This window comes from Callorhinus ursinus, unplaced genomic scaffold (genome assembly GCF_003265705.2).
Source record: "Callorhinus ursinus isolate GAN/ISIS: 27379988/994484 unplaced genomic scaffold, GSC_fseal_2.0 scaffold9, whole genome shotgun sequence".
In the NCBI taxonomy this organism is placed as follows: Eukaryota; Metazoa; Chordata; class Mammalia; order Carnivora; family Otariidae; genus Callorhinus; species Callorhinus ursinus.
In genome coordinates, this window is record NW_027397071.1 from 2,247,048 (window position 1) to 2,271,223 (window position 24,176).

The 24,176-nt window shown below is 36.8% G+C and overlaps 1 protein-coding gene across 2 annotated transcripts in view; it reads left to right on the top strand.

Moving 5' to 3' along the window:
* The window catches only part of GDAP2 (ganglioside induced differentiation associated protein 2), a 69,080-nt gene that overhangs the window by 31,236 nt on the left and 13,668 nt on the right, over positions 1-24,176 (top strand). For both annotated transcript variants that reach the window (XM_073896067.1, XM_025872535.2), the window contains exons 9-12: positions 11,475-11,551; positions 12,301-12,377; positions 15,014-15,153; positions 15,793-15,847. In XM_073896067.1, the coding sequence (XP_073752168.1) occupies positions 11,475-11,551; positions 12,301-12,377; positions 15,014-15,153; positions 15,793-15,847 (349 nt within the window). The remainder of the gene's footprint in view (positions 1-11,474; positions 11,552-12,300; positions 12,378-15,013; positions 15,154-15,792; positions 15,848-24,176) is intronic.

Below are 24,176 nucleotides of genomic sequence, written 5' to 3' on the forward strand. Positions count from 1 at the left end.
GAGGTTGCTGCCTGTGTTCTCCTCTAGGATTTTGATGGATTCCTGTCTCACATTTAGGTCTTTCATCCATTTTGAGTCTATTTTTGTGTATGGTTTAAGACAGTGGTCCAGTTTCATTTTTCTGCATGTGGCTTTGCAGTTCCCCCAACAGCATTTGTTGAAGAGACTGTCTTTTTTCCATTGGATATTCTTTCCTGCTTTGTCAAAGATGAGTTGACCATAGAGTTGAGGGTCCATTTCTGGGCTCTCGATTCTGTTCCATTGATCGATGTGTCTGTTTTTGTGCCAGTACCATACTGTCTTGATGATGACAGCTTTGTAATAGAGCTGGAAGTCCGGAATTGTGATGCCGCCAGCTTTGCTTTTCTTTTTCAACATTCCTCTGGCTATTTGGGGTCTTTGCTTGTTCCATAAAAATTTTAGGATTATTTGTTCTAGCTCTGTGAAAAATGTTGATGGTATTCTGATAGGGATTGCATTGAATCTATAGATTGCTTTGCATAGCATAGACATTTTAACAATATTTGTTCTTCTAATCCATGAGCATAGAACATTTTTCCATTTCTTTGTGTCTTCCTCAATTTCTTTCATGAGTATTCTATAGTTTTCAGAGTACAGATCCTTTGCCTCTTGGTTAGGTTTATTCTTAGGTATCTTATGGTGTTTTCTAAAGCAATTCCTAATAAGTCCTTTTTAAAGCATAAAGGAAAGTAGCTTATGTACTTCTGGGTAAGCTTTTCCCAGGATCAACAGTCCTTGGAAAGCTAGCTGCTTTTCAAAAAGTTCTAAAGGAAAGAAAAATGATAAACTCTAAGTAGTTCATATCAGCATTACTTGATAGGGTTGGTTGAGAGGTAACATCCCATAGGGTTGTTGTGAGCACCTGGTACTTGGCAAGCTTTTGAAATTGGTCACTGCTGTTCTACTCGGTACTGAGCAAATCGTGGTCTGTTTTACCTTTTAGCTTTGGTACTTGCCATCCCTTTTGACTGGAATATCCCAATCCTTTAACTCCTGCCCATTTTCCAGGTTTCAGCTTAACAGTAATTGCCTCTGGAAATTTATCTTCCTGGAGATAAGCCAGGATAGGCCGAAGAGAAGTCTGGAATAGATGCCTCCTCCTCTATTTTTTTTTCATACCCTCTACTTAACCAAAGCATAGCATAGCATTTATCACAGTATATTGCAGTGATGTGTGGTTGTTGTAAGTCTCCATCTATAAACTGGGAGTGGACTAGATGACCTCTGGAGGTCCTTACAGAATTAGAATATTGTGTCTGGCTGAGTTTCTGGGCTTCATTTTATTCAGATTTTATTTCTAGCAATGAAAGCAAATTTGCCACTGGGGGGCAGCAATGAATAGCTTTTCCAAAGGTCACAATCACCATGATAGTTTCAGTGGTTTCTAAATTTGTCATGTGTAAGAATCATTTGGCAAACATTTTTCTTTAAATACAGTGAGGGGGCTGTTCCTCACGTGACTGGGACTTTGGCATCTGTATATATTTTGAAACTTTTTTCACATTGTGATTCATGCACTGCTAGGTCTGGGTACCTTTTTATAGTCGAAGGCAGTGGTTCACAAACGATTTGGTCTCAGGTCCCCTTTGCACTCTTAAAAATTGTTGAGGACTCCAGAGAGCTTTTGTTTACATGGTTTGTACCTTCCAATATTTATCATATGAGAAGTTATTTTTTAATTTATTTAAAAATAACCCATCATGGTATTATGCTGAGCGAAATAAGTCAGAGAAAGACATGTATCATATGATCTCACTGATAATGAGGAATTCTTAATCTCAGGAAACAAACTGAGGGTTGCTGGAATGGTGGGGGGTGGGAGGGTTGGGGCGGCTGGGTGATGGGCATTGGGGAGGGTATGTGCTATGGTGAGCGCTGTGAATTGGGTAAGACTGATGAATCACAGACCTGTACCTCTGAAACAAATAATACATTATATGTTAAAAAAAATAAAAAACAAGAAGATAGTAGGAAGGGAAAAATGAAGGGGGGGAAATCGGAGGGGGAGACGAACCATGAGAGACTATGGACTCTGAGAAACAAACTGAGGGTTCTAGAGGGGAGGGGGGTGGGGGGATGGGTTACCTGGTGATGGGTATTAAAGAGGGCACGTTCTGCACGGAGCACTGGGTGTTATACACAAACAATGAATCATGGAACACTACATCAAAAACTAATGATGTAATGTATGGTGATTAACATGACATAATAAAATAAAAAAATAAATCTTCACAGGGGAAAAAATAAATAAAAATAACCCATCATGTTTTTTTGAAAAATAACTATTTTAAAAAATGGGTGAGAAGATACGGCACTATTTTACATTTTTGCAAATGTTTAAATGTTTGGAATAAGTTATCTTGGGTGAAGTATATAAAGAAAATCTAACCTCACTCAGATATATAATTGGAAAGGGGAGGAGTATGTTAATAGCCTTTTCAAGTAACTTATGATATTCTTTGATATTATAACATAACTTGATAAGTGGTAGTTTCTTTTTTTTTATTTTATTTATTAGAGAGAGAGAGACAGCGAGAGAGGGAACACAAGCAGGGGGAGTGGGAGAGGGAGAAGCAGGCTTCCCACTGAGCATGGAGCCCGATGCGGGGCTTGATCCCAGAACCCTGGGATCATGACCTGAGCCAAAGGCAGACACTTAATGACTGAGTCACCCTGATAAGTGGTAGTTTCTTAAAGTTTAGTTGTAATATGGAATCTCAAAACATATCCATTAATTTTTATGTTCTGTTATATTAAAATGTTCTCTCCTGCTCTTTGAATGGATTTTATAATGGGAATTTACAGCATGAATTTATAACATGATGCATTGTCTTTTGGAAAATATTGATTCACTGAATTATTCAGATCTCCTAAATTCAGTAAAAAACATTTCATTACACAATGTCAAAAAATTATCTTTGTTAATATTGCCACTGATCTCATCAGAAAAGTCTCTTAAGTATTAGGAACTGTAAGCTTCTGGGGATGGATACAAATTTTCCAAAATTATGTATGTTTTTTAAAGCTCAAGTTTTATCACTGGCAAGAAATACTGTTAGTTGTTTTTCTTGAAATGACAGGGTCACTTTTTTCAATTTTGAGAAAACATCTGCCACATACTCATGTTGAATAACCACAGTTTGTCTGCCAGTCGTTATTTGAAGAAAAACAGTGTTCCATGAAAAAAAAGCAACGAGTTTAGCTTACAAGTCATAACAGTGCCTTTCTTCAAGACAACCTCATACTTCGGTATGCAGAAGTGCTTTATGTGTTCTTTCCATTTTATGATACGTTAATCTTAAAAAGATGTGTTTCAAGGATTGATTTAATAAAATTAATAATTTTTGCCTCCTCATCAAAGACATTCTTAAATAAAACAGGCTTTTTTCTTTTTCTTTCTTTTTTTTTTTTCCCTGTGAGAATTTTGGCAGTGAAGAACACAGTGACCGCTAGTACAATCTGGTTCCTCCACCTCGATTCGTTCTAAGACACCAGTAGTCTACTTAACCGTGCTTTTGCACCATCGGTGCAAATGTCAACACAGTGAAAAAGGCAAATGATGTTTCAGTATGATTGTGAAACTGTCAAAACAGTTTTGACCTTGCAAACCCCCTTAGAAAGTGTCAGGACTGTGGACCACACTTTGAGAACCAATGGTCTGTGGTCTCTCACCAGTACCTTATGGTTGAAAGGCGTTTGGGTAATCATCTGATACAGTTTTCCAAAGTGGAGTACACAGTGTGTAAGCATTAGAATCACCAGGGCTGCTTGCTAAAAATGTGTATGCCCCACACCAAACTTCCTGAATCAGAACTTTTGTGGAAAGGGCTCAGAAATCTTCTAACGTTTCTTAGGTGATTCTTTTGTGCCCCAAATCACTGATCTAGTCTGTCTACTCTACAGGGGGTAAGTGATCCCCTAGCTTAGCTTGCCCAGAGTTACAGCTCATTGAGAAAGAGCCTTCAGAGCAGCTATCGTGGCACATCTCCATTCTCTACCACCTTCTTCAGCCCACTGCACAAAACAACTTCAGACAGGTTGGCAAAGGACTAGAGATTTTCTGTATTCGTATACAAAGAACTGCACTGTTACCACTTTCCTCCAATCAGCCAACCTGTTCTCTTTCTTTCTCTCTCTTACACACACACACACACACACACACACACACACACACACCTCTTACCTTTTTCATTTCTCCGTGAGTGGTATAGATAACCTGGAAATTTTGAAGTTTGTGTTTAGACTGGAGACTTGTCTTTGTCTCTTTCTCTCTTTAATGTGGAAATGTGTTTCACTTAATAATGACTAGTTCAAGCCAGTATTAAAATAAATCTATTCCCTTCTTTCTGGAAAGGAGTCCTCAGCGAAGGGATAGGTTCTGGGAAGGAATATGAATACAGCATGGAAAGCACTGTTCTTCTTGGTAGAGGGCCTTGATCTTGAGATTCATATTTGTTACACAGTCGATAGTTTCCATTCAGTTCAGGAGACATTAGATGTTTACTCTGTGCAAGATAATATTTTAGGTACTGAAACATACCCAGATAAACAAAGTGGTCCTTCTGTTGTGAAATGCATGAGTGAGCCACACGGCCTTCAGATGTCCGGGGTATGTTGTGAATGGTGGTCAGGCCACACGCACATGTAGTCAACACAGAGTTGCTGACTCTCAGAAGAGCACGGCCTGTAGCTCCCAAAGCCTGAACTAAGAAGCAGGCTCGGTGCCTCTGTCACACAGTTCTCTTGAGCGATAAGCTACGTCTGAATCAAAAGGTTTTCAGGTTTCCCACATAAGTGTCCAGTGCCTGTGGTGATTAAAGATGGGGTGCTTTCTCATAGCTGTGCTGCAGAGTACTTCATAATAATAGCAGCTCGAAAGTGTGGTCAAGGAACCAGAGACCCTTTCAGGGAGCCTCTGAAACCAAAACGAGTTTTATAATGCTACTCAGACATATTTGCCCTTTTCCTTCCCATTCTCACAGTGTTTGGTGGAGTTTTCCAGAGGCTGCTTACCATGTGACATTGCAGTAGATTAAATGCAGAAGCAGATGTGAGAATCCAGCAGAACTTAAAGAGATTTGCCAAGATGTTAAAGGAGTGTTAACTCTTCTCCCTAAACACAGTTTTTGTCATAAAAAGTTACGTATATTCACATTAAGCTTTTTATTGTTCTTAGATTTACAAATAATTATTTCTAAAGTTCCTGCCTTTATTTCTGATATGGTAAATATTGGTAGATATAATTGACATAAACATAAAAGGTCCCTGAGACCAAAAAGTTGGAGAATTGATGGCTACTTGTTTAGGAGGTTATACAACTGAGCTATGGGTCATCTGTTTGCAAACTCTGCCATGTGTTAAATGTTTAAGATTGTAGGCTGTGGGGTTTTTTTAATTTATTCCTCTTATTTTTTCTAAATAAGGCTTTATTTACACATAATGAGTCTGGTTTCTGTTAATTATGTTAGTTGATCAGATTGAGCAAATGATTTTTTTTTTTTTTTTAATCTCTGAGGAAGTAGGTCTTTAGTTAGCAGTATCTTTTTGAAAGCTTTCAATTCTGGGGTGCCTGGGTGGCTCAGTCATTAAGCGTCTGCCTTCAGCTCAGGTCATGGTCCCAGGGTCCTGGGATCGAGCCCCGCGTCGCGCTCCCTGCTCAGCGGGAAGCCTGCTTCTCCCTCTTCCTCTGCCCCTGCTGGTGTTCCTTCTCTCGCTGTGTCTCTCTCTGTCAAATAAATAAAATCTTAAAAAAATATATATATATTTAAAAAAAAAGAAAGCTTTCAGTTCTTCCATCGGTAAACTAAAGGTCCCATGGATTGGCTACATAGGGTCAGATCATTGCTCTCATGGCATTGCCTTGCCACATCATTGTCTCTGTGTGGTAATTCATCTGAAAAAATTAGGCATGTTGTATAATTCTTTATTAATATTTCTAGGTTTTCTGTCCAACTGTGACACTAATTTGGGTATATCATAAGGAAGAAGTTGGCTTACTTGCAAAAATTGGGAAGCAATATTCTTTTTCAAAGATAGAGCTTTTAAAACTCTTAAAATTATTTTACAGTAACTTTTTCATTAGTGTTCCTTGGTCAGCCTAAGACCAATTGCCTACAACTCTTAAGTCATTTCCCACAATAAAAACTTTATCTCATTCATTATTAAGTATTTATTGAGCCCTTACCAACATGCCAAGTGTCATGCTGAAAACATAATAAAGTGACATGCAAAACAGATACAGCCCCAGCTCTTGTGGAGCTTAGGATCTTGCAGAGGAGAGAAATGTTAAACTAATTATTATATGAATAACTTATTTTAAATTACAGGATGCAATAAGTATACAGCAAGGGTCCTCACTAAGTCCAGTGTGGGGAGCAGTTGCCTCAGGCCAGGAAAAACTTGTGTTGATTCCAAAATCCAGGCTATTGGTTGTACACAAATAGGTTAGTCATTAGTCTTTTAAGAATTTTTAGAGAAAGTTTTCTTCATCATTCAACCTGTGGCTGTGCATGCAGACAGTAATTGATTAACTGGAAGAAATTGCCTTTTATTAGCTTTGTGAGGACAGCAACCAACCTTAGTTCATTACAGCCTATTGAGAAACTGTCTACTTAGCATTTCTGCCTTCAGAGCTCTGTAGTGGCTACCTTTGCTGTCATTTTGCCAAAATATTTTGTGTGACTGTTTACCTATGATTATTATAGTTTACCCAACAAGTAATAGAAATGTTTATTTGGAATAAGCTCTAAGGAAACAAGAAACTATTTTGATTTGATGTTTTCCTTTTTTAGCTTTTGATTGTTGGACTGGGATAAAAGATTACATATCTTTATTGAAATAAAACGCAGAAATGACAGTAAAAAATGAGGTGCAGTTTATAAGAGATAGAATGGAAATTTTAAAATATTTTTTGAATAGATGAGGGAAACGAAACATTGTTTCTCTACTGGCTGAGGAGATAAAGCTAACATTTTTTTGTTTTTATTCCCTTCTCCCATATACTTATTTAAAAGAAAAAAAAACTGACTAGTCAAATCAAACTTACATGATCCGTAGTGGGAATGGAGGAGACTTTAATAAGAATAAAGAAGAAACAGATGAAGATGGCAGTCTTGAGTTGCTGCCCTGGAATTCATCTCAGTCCTTAGGAACTGGAGCAGCACCACTGTCTCAGCAATGATACTAAACCTTTTTTGAATCATAAAGCCTTTAAGAATCTCATGTAAGCTATAAGCCTTCTCCCCTTGAACATGCTCATATGGATATTGCTTTTGCCAACCAGAATCTATTCTAGGATCTCACGTTGTTAATCACAGATCAAGGTTAAAAACACTTTAGAGTTCGTGCTATTTCAGAGTTCACACCATGGACTACAGTCAATTTTAGATAGATTAAGGACTTAATTATTTTTTTAAATTAAAACTCATGGAAGAAGTTGTAAACTAGTATCTTTTATACCTTGGAGAAAGGAACAGGTTTCTTAAACAGGATATAAAAATCATTGACTATAAAAGAAAAAATAGCTTTGACTATATTAAAATTAAGAACTTTGGCAAGTGGGGCAATGAATCTTAAAGAAAGTGAAAAGGAAATTATAGAATGGGAGTATTCACAGTAAACGTAACTGGCAAATGATTACTATCAAGAATATACAAAGAATTCCTACAAGTAAGTGAGAAAAGAACAAATAGCCCTATAGAAAACAAAGAATATGAACAGGCATCTCACAGAGGAGGGAAACATGTCCATTAAACATGAACAGGATCTCATCATCATTAGTGACCAGAGATATGAGATACCATTTCAGACCTGATTAGCAAAAGTTAAAACATCTGCTGATACCAAGTGTTGAGGAAATGGATTCACAGGATCTCATATTCATCGCTTGTAGAAGTATAAATGGGTACAACACTTTGGAAAGGTCTGGTCTTACCTCCTAAAACTGAATATACCTGTAACCTAGCACTTGAAGAAATCAGGCACACATATACCAGAAAACATGTTAAATAAGTTGATCATAGCACTATACACAGGAGCAAAACCCTGGGAACAGTCCAAGTGCTCACCAGTAAGAGAGTGGATGAAAAAAACTAGTTTTCATATGGTACAAATACATCATATAGTTGTCAAGGTGAAGAAACAACATTGCCACACAATGATATAGATGGATCTTAGCAGTCTAGTAAGTCAAACAAGTAAGACCCAAAAGATTACATACAGTATAATAAGCTTTTTCCAAAAAACATTTTAGGAATACATCAGATGAACCAAAAGGATATAAAAAGGAAAGCAAGAAGATGATGGATGGGCGATTCCAGAGACTGGTTATAGAGGCAGGGGCTGGAATTAAAGGGGAATGACTGCGTGATTAGAGATAGATTTTTGCGAGGGTGCTAGCTCTTGTTTGGGGCAGTAAGTTTCAGAATGCTTATTATTTCATTAAAAGTAACTAATTAGATAACCAGTTTTTTAAACATTTTGCAGATTTATTTATTTTAGAGAGAGGGAGGGAGTGTGCCCAAGAGCAGGGGAAGGGGCAGAGGGAGAGACAGAATCTTAAGCAGACTCCCTGCTGAGGGTGGAAGGGGATTCTGACTCAGTCTCACGACCCTGAGATCATGACCTGAGTAGAAATCAGGAGTCGGATGCTTAAGTGACTAAGCCACCCAGGTGCCCCTAGATAACCAATTTTTTTAAAGAAAACCATGTGTGTACCCATGATGAGAGTGTTTTGAATCAAGGTTAATTCTGTTTTGTGCACCTGAATTCAGTTCGAAAAAAATTTTTTTCAGAGTTCATTGAACACATTGTTACTCAGCGTCAGGAGTAACCCTAGAGATTGCCTGGACATATAGAGACAAATAAGGTGTATTCCCTATCTTGTTGTCTAAGAGTAGAAACAAACACTGGCAGTAAGTGGGTGAAGCCTTGTGCAAATCTTTATGGTGCAAAGAAGGAGGAGCAGTTAGGGCGCCTGGGTGGCTCAGTGGTTAAGCGTCTGCCTTCGGCTCAGGTCATGATCCCAGGGTCCTGGGATCGAGTCCCACGTCGGGCTCCTTGCTCTGCGGGAAGCCTGCTTCTCCCTCTCCCACTCCCCCTGCTTCTGTTCCCTCTCTGGCTGTGTCTCTCTGTCAAATAAATAAATAAAATCTTAAAAAGAAAAAAGGAGGAGCAGTTCTCCATATCTGGACCTTGCCTCCACTCCACTCCCCCTCACTCTGCCCTCCCAACCCTACCCCTGCCAGTCCTCCTCTCAGCATATTGATAGAATATTTAGACCTCTGCTGCATTGCTTGTTTCATTCTGTTTTACCACGGAGTTAATTCTTTATGTATCTGATATGTTCAACTTTAAACTCTGAAGCCAGGGACCTTTTATTATTCTCAGATGCCCCCCAAAATATCTTGAATAATACTCATGTTTATTATTTCATTAAACAAAGATTTGAGTCCATACTATGATGCAGGCACTTGCATGAACATAATACATCCTTGAAAAATGAGCTCGTGAATTCAAGAATGGAGTATAGAAATTAACAGACATTTACTGAATTCCTGTTACATGATTTGTGCTAGGACCTGTGATGCTTATAAGCCACTTAAGATGCATTCTGTTCAGTCTTGTTGTGAAGATGACTTAATCATAAGACAATTAGAAAACAGTACGATTGGGGATTTAGTGTGAATAACCAAGGAATTGACTCTGTGTAAAAATACGGAACACAACATATGGATAAGAACTACCATAAACATAGGTCTTCTCTTGACTTGCAAATTGTGTCTTATACCAAAGTTTAAAGCTGTTTCTCTTGACTTTTCAGTTTACATAGGTGGGCAGGTTTCCTTTTTTTTTTTTTTTTTTTTTTAATTAAGAGAAGGGGGGAAGGGTGGAGGGCAAGGGGGAGAGAGAGAATCCTAAGCACGCTCCATGTCCAGCGCAGAGCCTGACTTGGGGCTTGATCTCAAGACCCTGAGATCATGATCTGAGCTGAAATCAAGAGTTGGACTCTTCACAGACTGAGCCACCCAGGCGCCCCAAGATTCCAAATTTAAAAAGGAAAACTGTGGAACTATGTGATACCAAGTGTTTTTTTCACAGGCAGTAACAATTTCTGTGATACTAGCAGGCTTTATCACATGTTGATTACAATCCAAATGTAATAGGCTTCCTATTAAATATCCTTAGCTTCGTGATTGTACTTTATAGCTAAAAACTGTTCTACATAAATACCACTTGGCAGATGAGGAAACAGGTCCATAGAGGTGAAACAGCTTTATTTACTAAGATTGCACAGAAAGTGATAGGATTAGAAACCAAGTCTCCCTCTCTCCTGGTTTAGTTTTCCTTATGTTATGGTATGTTGCCTTATGTGACCTAGATGCTTCAAAGTTGCTTTTCATGCATTTCAGTGCCTTGAAAGCTTTTTTTGCAAATAAGTGGCCCTTTGAATTCTAAGAAAGTGGTATGAAATAGTAGAAAATACTGACCTTTTCAGAAATCTGGAGATCTGAGTACAGCTTCAAATTCAGCTCCACCAATAATTGGCTGGTAACTAAGATTAGCTCGACCTTTTGCAGGTCATTTACCCTCTTTGAGATCTTTAACGTCTCTTCCAGTTTTTTTTTTTATTTTTTTTAAGATTTTATTTATTTATTTGACAGAGAGAGACACAGCAAGAAAGGGAACACAAGCAGGGGGAGTGGGAAAGGGAGAAGCAGGCTTCCCGCCAAGTAGGGAGCCCGATGTGGGGCTCGATCCCAGAACCCTAGGATCATGACCTGAGCCGAAGGCAGATTCTTAACGACTGAACCACCCAGATGTCCTCTCTTCCAGTTTTAATGCCTTCTGAGCTAAAGTCAAGCTGTAGTCCCTAGGATCCGCTATATGCGTTATCAGTGCAACTGGCTTGATGAACCATTCATTAAATAAGCCTGGACTTCCCGCATAAAATTACCTCTTTCCTTTGTGATCCACATAACATGTTTAACACTTAACCTGTTTTTCTTATAAAAAGTAAACTCCTTGAGGGCACTGACCATGTCTGTTCACTGTAGGATTCTCAATACCAAGTCATTGTTGGATGAGTGAACATCTCTTCTAGATAACTGCTTTTGCTTTAGGATTTCTCTGTTTGCATGTTTTTTAGTAAAGGAAGATAATATTGAAAACTGTTAATTGGAGTACTTGGTATCTTTGCCATTTTTATGAGTAGTCTTCACTTGATCATAAAGGATTTTTTTTTAATTAGTATGAACACCTTCCTCTCTTAGTAACTCATTCATGTTTATTTTATCAATAACACATTAGTGGAAATTCTGCATAATACAATGATCTCCTTAATCCTTGCACATTACAATAAAATCTCATTCTATAGGGAAAGATAGAAACAGATTCCATTTGTAAATTTAGTTTACAAGGAGTTATTATAATAATTATGTCCTTTATTTCTCTAGTTATAATCGCTGGTTATGTCAAGCAAGATCTGAGGATCTATCTGATATTGCTTCTCTAAAAGCCTTGTACCAAACAGGTGAGCTTAAGGACATAGTAACTTTTACTAATTAAGGACCCTCCCTAGCATGCTGTTAGAAACTTCATTTTTCTCTGATTTTGTTCATTTTATCTATGAAAAAAAATTTTTTGTAATAATGGGGATAGTTTTTGCTCATCATCACGATCATAAAAAAATAACATCTCAACCTACAAATTTTCATCTTGTAGTTCTACATTGGCCAACTTTATTTCTTCTTAATGTCCTTTTTCTTACCTTTTTCAACATTTTTTTCTGCTTTTAAAAATGTCACCCACTTGCTATACAAAATTCAAACCTTACATAAATATATGATGGAGATGGTGAAAGTTCTCAGATTTCCATTCTTTTCTGCATTAAATTTCTTTTTCAGACAGTACTTGTTAATTTTCAGAGTTGAGTTCCAAGTAGTTTTTCCTGGATCACTAATGTTATTAAAAGTTGTAGTGAACTTAAACAGAAAGCTATTTATAAAAAGGTTTATGCCCTGCAGCCTTAACTTTGGCTGTCCCTGATTTAAAACCTGTAAAAAGCCTTATCTTAAAAGTAAGGGCAGTCATCAAAACCTCATGAAGCTAAAGAAAAAAAAAGTATTGTTTTCCACATAGTGAAAGACATCTGAAGATGAAATTTAAAAAACATGAGTTCTTGATATGCAGTCTTTTATATTTGTGTAGAATATTTTTATAACGTCAGAGTCCAATCTTGGAATAAAGTCTCTGGGCGCTGATCACATTTCCTCTTCTCAGGTGTTGATAACTGTGGTCGCACTGTGATGGTGGTAGTTGGAAGAAACATTCCTGTCACATTAATAGACATGGACAAGGTAAGCCGTTTAAAGGCTCTGTTTTACACATAATGTTGATTTTTCTGATTAGTAGGATAGGAATTTGGAATCAGAACTTAGAATAGGAAATGGGGCAGAATTGTGTGTATCTGGGCAGAAGAATGGCCCTGGCTCTGCATGTTGGCACATACTATTTCAATAAGCTAGGGGTTTGGTTTTGTTCTGTAGGAGAAACAAAAATACTAGAATGCCATAATGTGACCAAAAACGCAGCTGCTCTGTTTCGGATATGATGCAACTGGCAAGTTTTGGGTTGGAATCACTCTCGGTTATAATTGTACTAACAATCAAATACTGCTTTTCTTGAAAAAAGAAAAATTAACTCTTGAATATCTTTCTGAAGAGAAGAAGTCAGAGATGTAGTTAAGGTGTCATAATGTCATGATCCCTTCATTTGGAGACAAAGGACAGAAATAGCTGATTCATAAAAGAAAAAATGGTATTACTGACAAAAAAAAATAAGAAAATGATTCTGCTTTTAAAAATGATTAGTAATCTCCCCTCAAAAAAGTGAATCAGAATGACATACTTTCTGTTGCCTTCAAAACTAGCCAGAACTTTTAAATAATAATCATTGTCTTCAAAGATGAATTAAAATGATAAAAGTGGTCACATCCATTGACCCAGGAATTCTGTTCCTGAGAATTTGTACTAAGGAAATAATCTGGAGTATGGAAGTAGCTATCGACCCTGAAACTGCCCAAGTTGGAATACTTGGGCAAGGGACCATTGAATCTAAAAGATAAATATGTAAGTTGTCCTAGAACATCAGTTTTATTAGAAACTGACTGCAAGAGAGGAGAATCACTTTAATACATCATTCTTAACCACAGTAACAAATTATGTGCTTAAAAATGTAAAAATTGCACCCATTTTTTAAGATAAAGCACAGTTATACAAAAGCAGATAATTGCTTCTGGCTAAGCCCTTAGTTTCCTGGTCAGTGGTGTTTAGGTAAAAAAAAATTGTGGAAGCATTGGACGTGGCATGTTACCACAGGCTCATTTGTACAAGCACAGAATTGGAACTTAAATTCCTAACAGGTAATTATGGTGTATCCACAAATGGAATGTTTTGTGACTCTTAAAAATTATGGTTTTAAAGGCAAATACTATAGAGAAATATTTGTAATATCAGTAGGAGAAAAAGTGATACATTAAGTTGCCTATACACTGACCTTATTTTAAGCATAAAGGTAAAAACTCAAAATGTAAAAATTTAAAATGGATTTCGTGGTTTTAGGGAGAATTTGTTTTCTACATTTTTCTGTCATGTGGCTATACTTCCTTATAATGAAAAAAATTGAAGTTAAAGATGGGGAATTTAAAGCTGAAAATGAGTATCTTAATTGTCCTGGAGAGGGAGTGGAGGGTAGATATAAAGAGGACCAGAAGCATTCTGGTAAAACCAGAAATAATAATAAAAATAAACACACACACAGGAAAAACTCAGCTGATTCAAATGGTATCGTTGGTAAGTTTCTACTTGTAGTCATTTGTTTTGTGTTATTAACAATCAATATGACATTCTCATCAATAATGTGATTGATACGAATAAAAACATAAATCTCTGCATTTGATTTTGGTGTGCACTTGGTGTTCTGGATATCCATGATGTATCATTTCATATAATACAATGAGATACATTGTGAGGTTCAAACCAACACACTGGAAAGATACTGTGTTTTAGTGCCCTCCTCTGTCAGCTCTGGTAGCAGTTGGATGCTAATCCATCTTAGTCCACTCATGTTAATGCCAAGGACTCTCCTGAGGAGAACTGGGAAATCACCTGTTTGATAATAATCTTTCAGTTGTTAACTCTTAGCTTCCTCTATGTCATTGTTTATAGTACACCACTGGGTCATCCTGGCCCTGCCCATATTGTATCTCTGCTTTGTGTTTAATGTTTCTCTTAAATTTCATCTTTCCTGTAATGGAATATTTCTCTAGTATTTCTCAAATGTGATCTGGGTCACATTAAATTTGAGTCTTTCAGAGCCTTAGAAATGCTGCCCAGTCCATTGCCATCCACTGACTAAACTTGTTCTCATTTTTCTCATTCAGGTCAACATTAAAGATGCCAAGAAAATTAGTCCTCAAAGTGAGCCATGGGTGGGAGGCATCACTCGTGATGTCCTTGTATAGTAATTCTTGGTTACGTGAGAGCCCTAAGTCTGTAACCCAGTAGAGACTGCAAAGATTTTCATTGAGTTCAAGCAAAAACCTCAAGAAAGTTCAGAAGTCTGCAAATTGTACTTCTAATGATATTGATATCGTTATCCTAGAGAGGGAAAACCTGGCAGCCGACTGAAGAACTCTTTTGAGTATATGAAGAGTTTTTTGAGAGGTCAGAGACTGATTGTTTTCCCCCACCACTTAGAATAAGGCAAAAAGGGATCCTACTGTAGCATTTCTGAGAATTACTATACACTGGCATGGTTCACTTTCCTGAAGCTCTTTTAAAGAAAATTGATACTACTCATTAGTCTGAGATGTCCATCTGCAGTGCCAAGGGCATCGATTAGACTAATCTTCTGGGTTTTGCCTTGCTCTTGGCTTCTATGAAATAGACCACTGTGCAAGATAATCTTACTTTTACTTCTTTTTTTTTTCTAGGCTCTCTTATATTTTATCCATGTAATGGATCACATTGCTGTGAAGGAATATGTATTAGTATATTTTCACACACTGACCAGCGAATACAATCACCTGGACTCTGACTTCCTGAAGAAACTCTATGATGTTGTTGATGTCAAGTTAGTTATTTTTGCAAATTAGGGAGAGGGGAGAGAGCTTTCTTTCCTAAAATTAATCAGTAAACAAACATTGCTGCATATTCTACAAAAACATATTTCATATAACAATTTTATCATATATAGATAAGTTATTTTAATATGAGGAGGCCCTCCTTAACTCCAGCGTATTTTGCATCTAAGTAAATTCATATGTAAACTTTTTCCTGCTTTTAAACATCTTGAAAAGGGTTGGGATCATTACCAATCTTTGTATATAAAATAAAAATACCACCTTCTATTAATAAGATGTGTTACTCTTATTCAAAATACATTTATAAATATTATTTCATTTGACCCAGTGACCCATGAGTGTGTTAATTCATAACTTGGTCCCAGAGATTCTAGTGCAATATAAAAAAAATGGTACACAGTTTGTTAAATATGAATTTACTCTGTTCTACCTGTAGGTGGCTCTGTCACAGCCAAGAGAAATAATCTCTTCTATAAAACAAATACTTTTTTGACATTTCACCTAAAATTCAATAAGTGAACTAGAGCAATTTTTTATTTTTTTTCCTTTGTGAATATATTTCTGTACTCTAGCAAAGAGTTAATTGTCCATAGCATGACATACTGACCCTTGTTTTTATTTCGAATCAGATACAAGAGGAATTTGAAGGCTGTTTATTTTGTTCATCCAACATTTCGTTCAAAGGTACAGTGTGTTTCTTTTTAGCTAAATCTTGAATTTAAGTGCACTGCATGCCAGCATATTAAGCTATATTTCAAGATCTTGATTCTTACTGTCAGCACTGTGCCTGCTGATTTCTTTGTTTACTGTTCCTTTTAAGTGATAATGAGTTGTGGTCCTAATGTTTTGGTCCCATGTAAACTCCATTGTCTTTGTAAGCAACTCTTACAAGCCTCTCCGTCCTTGCCTCTTCATGCTCTGTGTTTGTTTGGGCTTTGCTCATGCTCTTAATACAGAATATACTTCCTCTGCTCGTGGCTAACTTCTGTTTGTCCTTCAGATCTCTGCTTAACAATTATTTTCCATAGAAAACCTTCTCCAACCAATTCTGCAACCAGTAGGTACTTTTGCATTGTACCCCCTTAAGATTTTAGTCTCTATCAATATGATGTTTTTAATTCTAATTACTTGTATAATTTTCTACCTTAAGCTAGCCTGCAAGATTTGTGAGAGCTAGAATATAGCTATCTTGCTCTTTTAATATCCCTAATATCTAATCCTGCATTTTGACTTCATCAAAACATGCATTCCTTTGGTCCTTTTGCTTTTTCTGAAAATACCATCTTTTTTTTTTTTTGGTCTTAATTTCCTTCCCTATACAGCCTAAAACCCACGTTCTATCACTTCAGTCACTGCTATTAATGCCTAAAATAACCTGTGATCTCTTACTCTTTCATCACACTTGCCTATCAAAACCTGATCATAAGATAATTTCATCACTCTGCTTTCTTCACTCCTGTATCTGGGTTGCTGGGCACGGATGGAGAAGCCTTAGATCCATGTGATTTGGGGCTTCTAAGCAGACTCATGGAGCTTTCACTGCTAAGGGGCCCCTGGTATTTCACTGGACAGTGTCCCAGTGAGTCTCTCTGTTCTCCTCAAGCCTTGTCCTACTAGCAGCTCCTCATTCCAACAGTTGGCCCGGCCTTGTTCTTAACCAAGAACATTGAAAACATCAGTAAAAAGCTGCCTGTCTTCTCCCTCCAACCCCACACTTACCTGCCATCAGTTCCTATCATTGCCTCCTTTTATGTCATAAAAAGTGTGTTTCTTCTTAATGAAGAGCAGCCCCTCTACCTGTGGTCCAGATCCCATTGTAATAATAGCTAATGTTTTCTAAGCACTTAACTGTATTCCAGCTTTTCCCATGCGTTATCTTATTTAAGCCTTATATCTATGAAGGAGATAGTAGTATTATGCCCATTTTGCAGGTGAAGAAATTGATGCTTTGAGAGATTAAATAACTTTTCCAAGGTTAGCAGCTAATAAGTAGCAGAGTCTGGATTTGAATCTAAACATTTTAATTATAGAGCCTCCACTCATAACTATACAATGTATTTCCATTTCCTCAGGACTTTCTCTTCAGCAATTTTTCTTTCTCCTCTCCCCTTTTTCTGGATCTAACTCATCAACTTTGAAACATGCTAAAGCCTCCATTTATCTCTCTTCCCTTTAACAACCAAAATTTTTTAGTGTGATCTACATTCTATGTTCATTGTCTCCATTTTTTATCCACCTTAAATTACTGCCATCTGGTTCAGATCCCACTCTGACAGCTAAAGCTACTCACAGCAAAACCACTGGTCATCTTTATCCTGTTTTCCCTGCAGCCTTAATCAGAGATGGTCCCTTCTCCTTGAAACACTTTGTCTTGGCTTCCTTGAAACTTACCTTGCTGAATTCTCTCCCACTTCTAACTGCTCCCTCTCAGTCCCCTGTGCTATGCCCTCTCTCTGCTCATCCTTTGAAAGTTAATGTTCCCAAGCCCTCATCCTTTTCTTTCATTCTGTGCCTTCTTTCATTCCTGTGTCTTCAGCAACCCTCGAAATTATATGCAATTCCCAAATACATGTCAGGGGAGGCAGTGAAGCCTAATGTTTAAAGCATGGGCCCAAGACTCAGGGAATGAATTACTAATCCCAGCTCTACCAGCTACCAGTTTATCTTCTTAGGCAAGTTATAGAACCTCTCTGTGTGTTAATTTCACCTTCTATAAAATGGGGATAATAATAGTGCCCAGCTTCTAAGGTTATTGGAAGGATGAAATTAGTAGTTAATTTGTGTAAAATGCTTAAAACATTACCTGACCTATAATAAAAACTCAGTAAATGTTACCACTGCCTTCATGATCATCATCATTCCTCTGCTTAAACATGCATGTTGAGCTGTTGATTAGATACTTCACTAAGAGGTCTTATAGGCCCCTGAAGTTCAACGTTTTACAATCAAAACTACTCATGCGCTCCTCCCTAACTCACTCCTAAACTTCCGTTTATATTTCCTATCTTAGTAAATGGGACCACTGCCTTTTAGGTGCCTAAGCCAGGAACCGGGGAAACATCATATTACGTCAGTTCTGTGTGCGTGCTATTGTCCCAATCTATGCCTGTGCCATTAGTCCCACCGCCTCTAGTTCATGCCACCACCATCTTTTATCTGAAAGGACACAGCTACCTTCTAGTCAGTGTCCATACTCTCCTGCCTCCAGTGTATGTAGCACTGTTCCTTCGGGCCTGCCTAATGACATTTTCTTATAATGTTAATATAAGAAACCTAAAATATTTACTACAGGGTCTTTTGCAAAAGTTGGCCAACTTTGGGTCTAGGCAAACAACAACAACAAAACCTGATTATATCAGTGGGGTTTGGAGGAAAAAAGGACTTATTTCAGCATAAAACCCAGGATTTAGTTATTTATTAGATGAGTAGGGTTGAAAGAAAGGACTATGTCATCCATGACTCCCAGGTGTCATCAGATAAAGGGGATCCTGGACTGGGATATAAATTTGAGAGTCTCCATCAAGTAAATAGAGCTTTAACTCCTTAAATATGTTAATGAATTCAGTCACAAAGAGGATAGCTAAAGACAGAGCCCTGGGATCAAGGAAGGAAATCAAGGAGAAGTAATTAAAAATCAGCAGGAGAGCCAAGATTGACTAATGCTCTGGGAGCAGTGGACAGGAAAAGCATCAACGACTGCAGAAGCTGTCATTATTTTAAAGCACTTTGGAGAAATTAACTAAGATAAGTAGTGAAAAGTCCTCATTACACTTCATAATTAATAGATGCGTGAAGACTTCATTGAGAAAATGGTCTTCACTTTGGGATTTCTCATTGTTTATAAAATTGTTGAATTTCTCATCTAAATACTGTCTTTAAAATTTGCATGAAATATTTTAGGTATTTCTTTTAAAAATTGCAAATTTACTTTTGGTCCCTCAGTGTTAGAATAGCTTAGTAAGTGCTAATTAAATGCTTATGAGAACACTGTTTGGCCAGGCTTTAAAAAAAAAAAAAAAATACAGTGTTGGACAGTCCATTAAATGAAGGACTTTTCCTGCTCTGTCCAGTTAAGTTCTGATTACATGGTCTTATCAGATAATGTCTGTTATCAACTTTTCCACTATTTTGTTATGCTCAGTGGGTGGCTAATTTTTTCTTTCTGTAGCACTTAAAGATACTGCTTGACTATTTCCCCGCATCTCATCATCCATTTATATTTTGTTCATCCAGTAGCTACTGAAATTTTTTCTTTAATGGAGATAAACAGAAGGATGACTTGGTTTTTAGCATGTCTTTGCAAGAATGTCTGCTCTCCACACTTCTATTCGGTATTGTACCAGAGGTTCTAACCAGTGTAATATGGCAAGAAAAAAATAAAATGCCTCTAGATTTAGAGGGGAGTAAATAATGCTGTCTTTATTCACAGATGACATGAGCATCTATGTAGAAAACTCTATGGTATCCTCAGCAAAACTAGTAGAATTAAGGAGTAAGTTTTATAAAGGTTTCAGAGTTTAAGATCAATATTTAAAAATCAGTTGTGTATATTACCAACAAACAATCCAATTGAAATTTAAAAAGTAATATTATTTACACTAGCATCAAAATATATTAAATATTTAAGGATAACTATGACAAAAGATGTGAAAGACCTGTGCCCTATACAAGTTATATACACTGCAAAACATTCATGAGAGAAATTAAAGGAGACCTAAGTAAAGGAAGACATACACTGTATTTGTGGACTAGAAGACTTAATGTTGTGAAATTATTAGTGCTTGCTAAATATGTTGATTCAACACCAACCAAAAATTCAGCAAGCTTTTTTTGTAGAAAATGACCAATAAAAATGCAAAGAATTTAAATAGCCAAAATATTTAAAAAAAAAAAACAAAGTTGGAGGACTGACACTTCCTGCTTTTAAAGCTTATTCTAAAGCTGCGGTACTCAAGACAATGTGAGGTATTGGCATAAAGACAGACATATAGATCAGTGGAACAGAATAGAGAATCCAGAAATATACTCATGTGTATATAGATGACTGGTGTTTGAGAAGAGTACAAAGTCAGATCAGTGGAAAAAGGAGAGTCTGTTCAATAAATGATACTGGAACAATTAGATATCCATATGCAAAAAAAAAAAAAATGAATTGTGATCCGTGTCTTGCATCACATACAGAAATTAGCTGGAAATGGATCAAAGACCTAAACTGTAAAATGTTAAACTATTAAACTTCTAAAAAGAAAATATAATAGAGAAAGCTTTGTGACCTTGAGTAAAGCAAAGATTTCTTAGATACAACACCAAAGCACAATCCATAAAAGAAATTGGACTTCATCAAAATTAAAAACTTCTGCCTTTTTAAAGATAGTTAAGAGAGTAAAAAGACAAGCCACAGCCTGAGAGAAAATCTTTGTAAATAGAGCATTTATCTGATAAAGGATTTCTCTTTAGAATAAATAAATCTCAAAAATCACTAATAAGGATACAACTCAGTTTAGAAATGGGCAGAAGATTTGTGCAAACATTTCCCCAAAGAAAATATATAAATGTCAGAAAAGCACATGAAAAGATGTTTAACCCAGTTAGTCATTAGGAAATTTAGTAAATTAAATCAAAATGAGATAACATTGTACTCCTGTTAGAATGGCTAAAAGACTGCCCATACCAAATGTTGGTGAGAATGTGAAAGAACTGGTATTCCCCTTCAGTGCTTATTGAATATAAGATGTTACAGAAACTTTGGCAGTTTCTTTAAAGAATTTAAAGCAGTTTATTTAAAGAACTAAATGTATGCCTACCATGTGATCCAGCCATTCCACTCCTAGTATTTACCTGAGACAAATGAAAACATATCCATACAAAGACTTGTACACAAATGCTCATAGCCCCTTTATTTGTTATAGCCAAAAACTGGAAATAACCTGCATGCCCATCACTGGGAGAATTGATAACCAAACTGTGATATATCCATACAATAGAATACTACTCAGTAATAAAACAGAATGAATTATTGATACATGCAGCAACACAAATGAATCTCAAAATAATTATGCTGAGTAAAAGAAGCCAGACAAGTATAACAGCTGTATGATTACATTCATATAAAATTCTAGGGCATACAAACTAATGTGTAATTACAGAAAGTAGAGCAGTGATTACCTGTGGACAGGGAGATGGGGTGGGAGGGAGGAATTACAAAGGACCCTGAGAACCTTTGGGAGTGATGGCTATGTTCTTTTTCTTGATTATGACGGTTTCATGGTGTATGCATATATCAAAACTTAACAAATTCTATACTTCAGTTGTGCACAGCTTATTGTGTATGTTATATCTCACTTAAAAGATACATCTTTTTTTAAAAAACTGCAGTGAGAGACCACTACACTGCCACCAGAATAGCCAAAATTTAAAAGACTGGCAGTGCCAAATATTGCCAATGATGTGAAGCAACTGGAATTCTCCTACATCATAAGTGGGAATTGGAAATTGTGCAACTACTTTGAAAAGAGTTGTGAAAATCTCTTATAAACTAAGTATATACCTCATCAGTGACACATCAGTGCCACTGCTAAGTATTTACCCAAATGAAATGAAAATATATGTGCCAAAAAAGACTTGTATAAGAATGTTCATAGCAGCTTTAGTCATAGCAGCCAAAAACTGGACACAGCCCAGATGCCCATCAATAGAATTATGAATAATTAAGCTCTAGCATGTTCTCATAATAGAGTGTTTCTTGGCAATGAAAGAGAACACACTACTGATAATACAAAACCACACACAAGAATCTTAAAAACATTAAGCTGAGTGAAAGAACCCTTATATAAAAATTATGCTGTATGATTCCATTCATATGAAATTCTAGAGCAGACAAAACTAATCCATGGTAGAAAAAAATCAAAATGTCGTCTGCCTCTGTGGAGAGGACCATAAGGGAACTTTCTGGGGTGACGAAAATGTTTTATATCTGAGTAGGAGTTTAATATATATAGTATGTATTTGCCTAAAGAGCAAAGGACACTTAAAATCTGTGCGCTTCATCAAATGTAAATTTTATCGCAAAGAAACTGAACAAACTTTGAACTCTAGTTAGAGATATGAATGCTGTATTTGGGGACAGCTTACTGATGTCTGCAGTTTACTTGGAAATGCAGCAAAAAAGTAAGATGGATCAGCAGATGGTTAGAGGGATGGGTAGATGTGTGCTAAAGAAAACATAAGGAAAACGTGAATGATTGAGTGGTGGCTATACTGGTGTTCACTGTAAAAAATTCTTTTAACATATTTGAACATTTTCGTAATTTACTTCTGTTACGAATTCAGATTTATCAGAATAATGTTCCTTTGTACCAGACTTATAAAACTGTGTAGCCACTGTTTGCTAAGATATGATTTTAATCCCTCCTCCTCCACAGTAGAGAGTCTATAAATAAGCTATCCACCCTGCGACATTGATGGAAGCACATTACCAGAAGTTTCAGTGTTAGAGCCACTAGCCTTGGCTATCACACATTGGAATTGCTTCCGATAGGAGTCAGTGGCAGGCTGGGCAGAGGCTGAAGACCAGATGTATAAAGTAAAAGGCGTCCTTTTACCTCTTCATAACATTTTGGGATGGGGAAAATGAGGGGGGATTGAGAGGATAAAACCATGTGTAATGAAATTCACCGTTATTTTATACTAAGTCAAAAACTCTAAGTGGGTGTTTATAATTATAAAATAATGAGATAAAATCAAAGGATAATAAAACAATCGAATCACACTGTTCTGATTTCAGTACTCCTCATCTCTCTTCCAGGGCACTCCACCCAAAGTGGTAATAAATTGACTGCTCATGTAAATCACTACTTCTTTGAAGTTTACTAATACAAGGCAAACTAACAAGTTAAACCCACTCTTGATTCTGGCTCCAGTAGATTATTTTCATGCACATGTGTGTGAACAGTCTTTTCCTAGTTTATATTGTTTTGTGATCCTATGCTCTTGGCTTTGCGTTTGTGAGTAATTGGGTGGAAGAATTTGCAGCATTCACAAAATATCACAGCAGTCCGTTTTCAAAGTTTAAATTTTCATCAGCTCATTAAAATAGTAGATACTAAGTAATGCAGGTTTACGTAAATGTACATTTGTGTCTTACAAATAATTGAAAATTAAAAGCTAAGCTATATAAAAGTAAAATTTTAAAAAGCAAAGACAGTGCTCTTCTTGAGTGTCCCTGAACAGAAAACTTATAACTGGGTTTCTCCTTCTGTCTACTTTTGAGTAATTTTCTCTTGCCAATACCTGGAAGATGTGAAGGAGGTAATAGCAGAAGATGGGACCGAGAAATGTGTTTCTCTTTCGCAGATTGCATGCCTGAGGTCACTGCCTAGTCTCCCCAACCCAGCCTTCTCTTTGAGTTTACCACCGCCACCCCACCATGTCGTTTGGAGTGGCATATGCAGGAATCCCTGCCTAGAACTGTAAAACTAGGAGGGACCTTAAGATCATGTAAGTCCAACTTGCTCATTTTAGAGAGGAAGAAACTCAGGTGCAGATTGAAGTACAAAGTATTTTTATTGTAGAATGAAGGAATAGTAAACCATTCCCAAACAGTAGTAAAACAATACACCCAGAAACTCTCACTCCTCCACTTGTTAATTCTTCCAACACATTAAAATTCCTTACTTTTTTTGTTGGGCGTTAATTACACACTAAATAGTTATTGAATAAGACACTCCCTGCATTGGGGAGTTTATAGTCTGTTTAGAGAATCAGATAATACAGTGCAGAATGCTAATTATGCAATAACATGAGTAAACAAAGTGTTGGAACAGTTAGAAGCTCCTTTCCAGTTTTGGGTAGAGGGTGGTCAAAGAAGGCCTCTTAACTGGGGTGAATTTTGATCTGAGCTCTGAAGAACAATTGCCAGGCATAGAAAAGCAGCATGTAAAAAGCTTTTGAGGCAAGAGAACAAAGGCACAAGAGTTTTCTGCTTAAGCACTTATAGTTCTGTATTTTTCTCCCT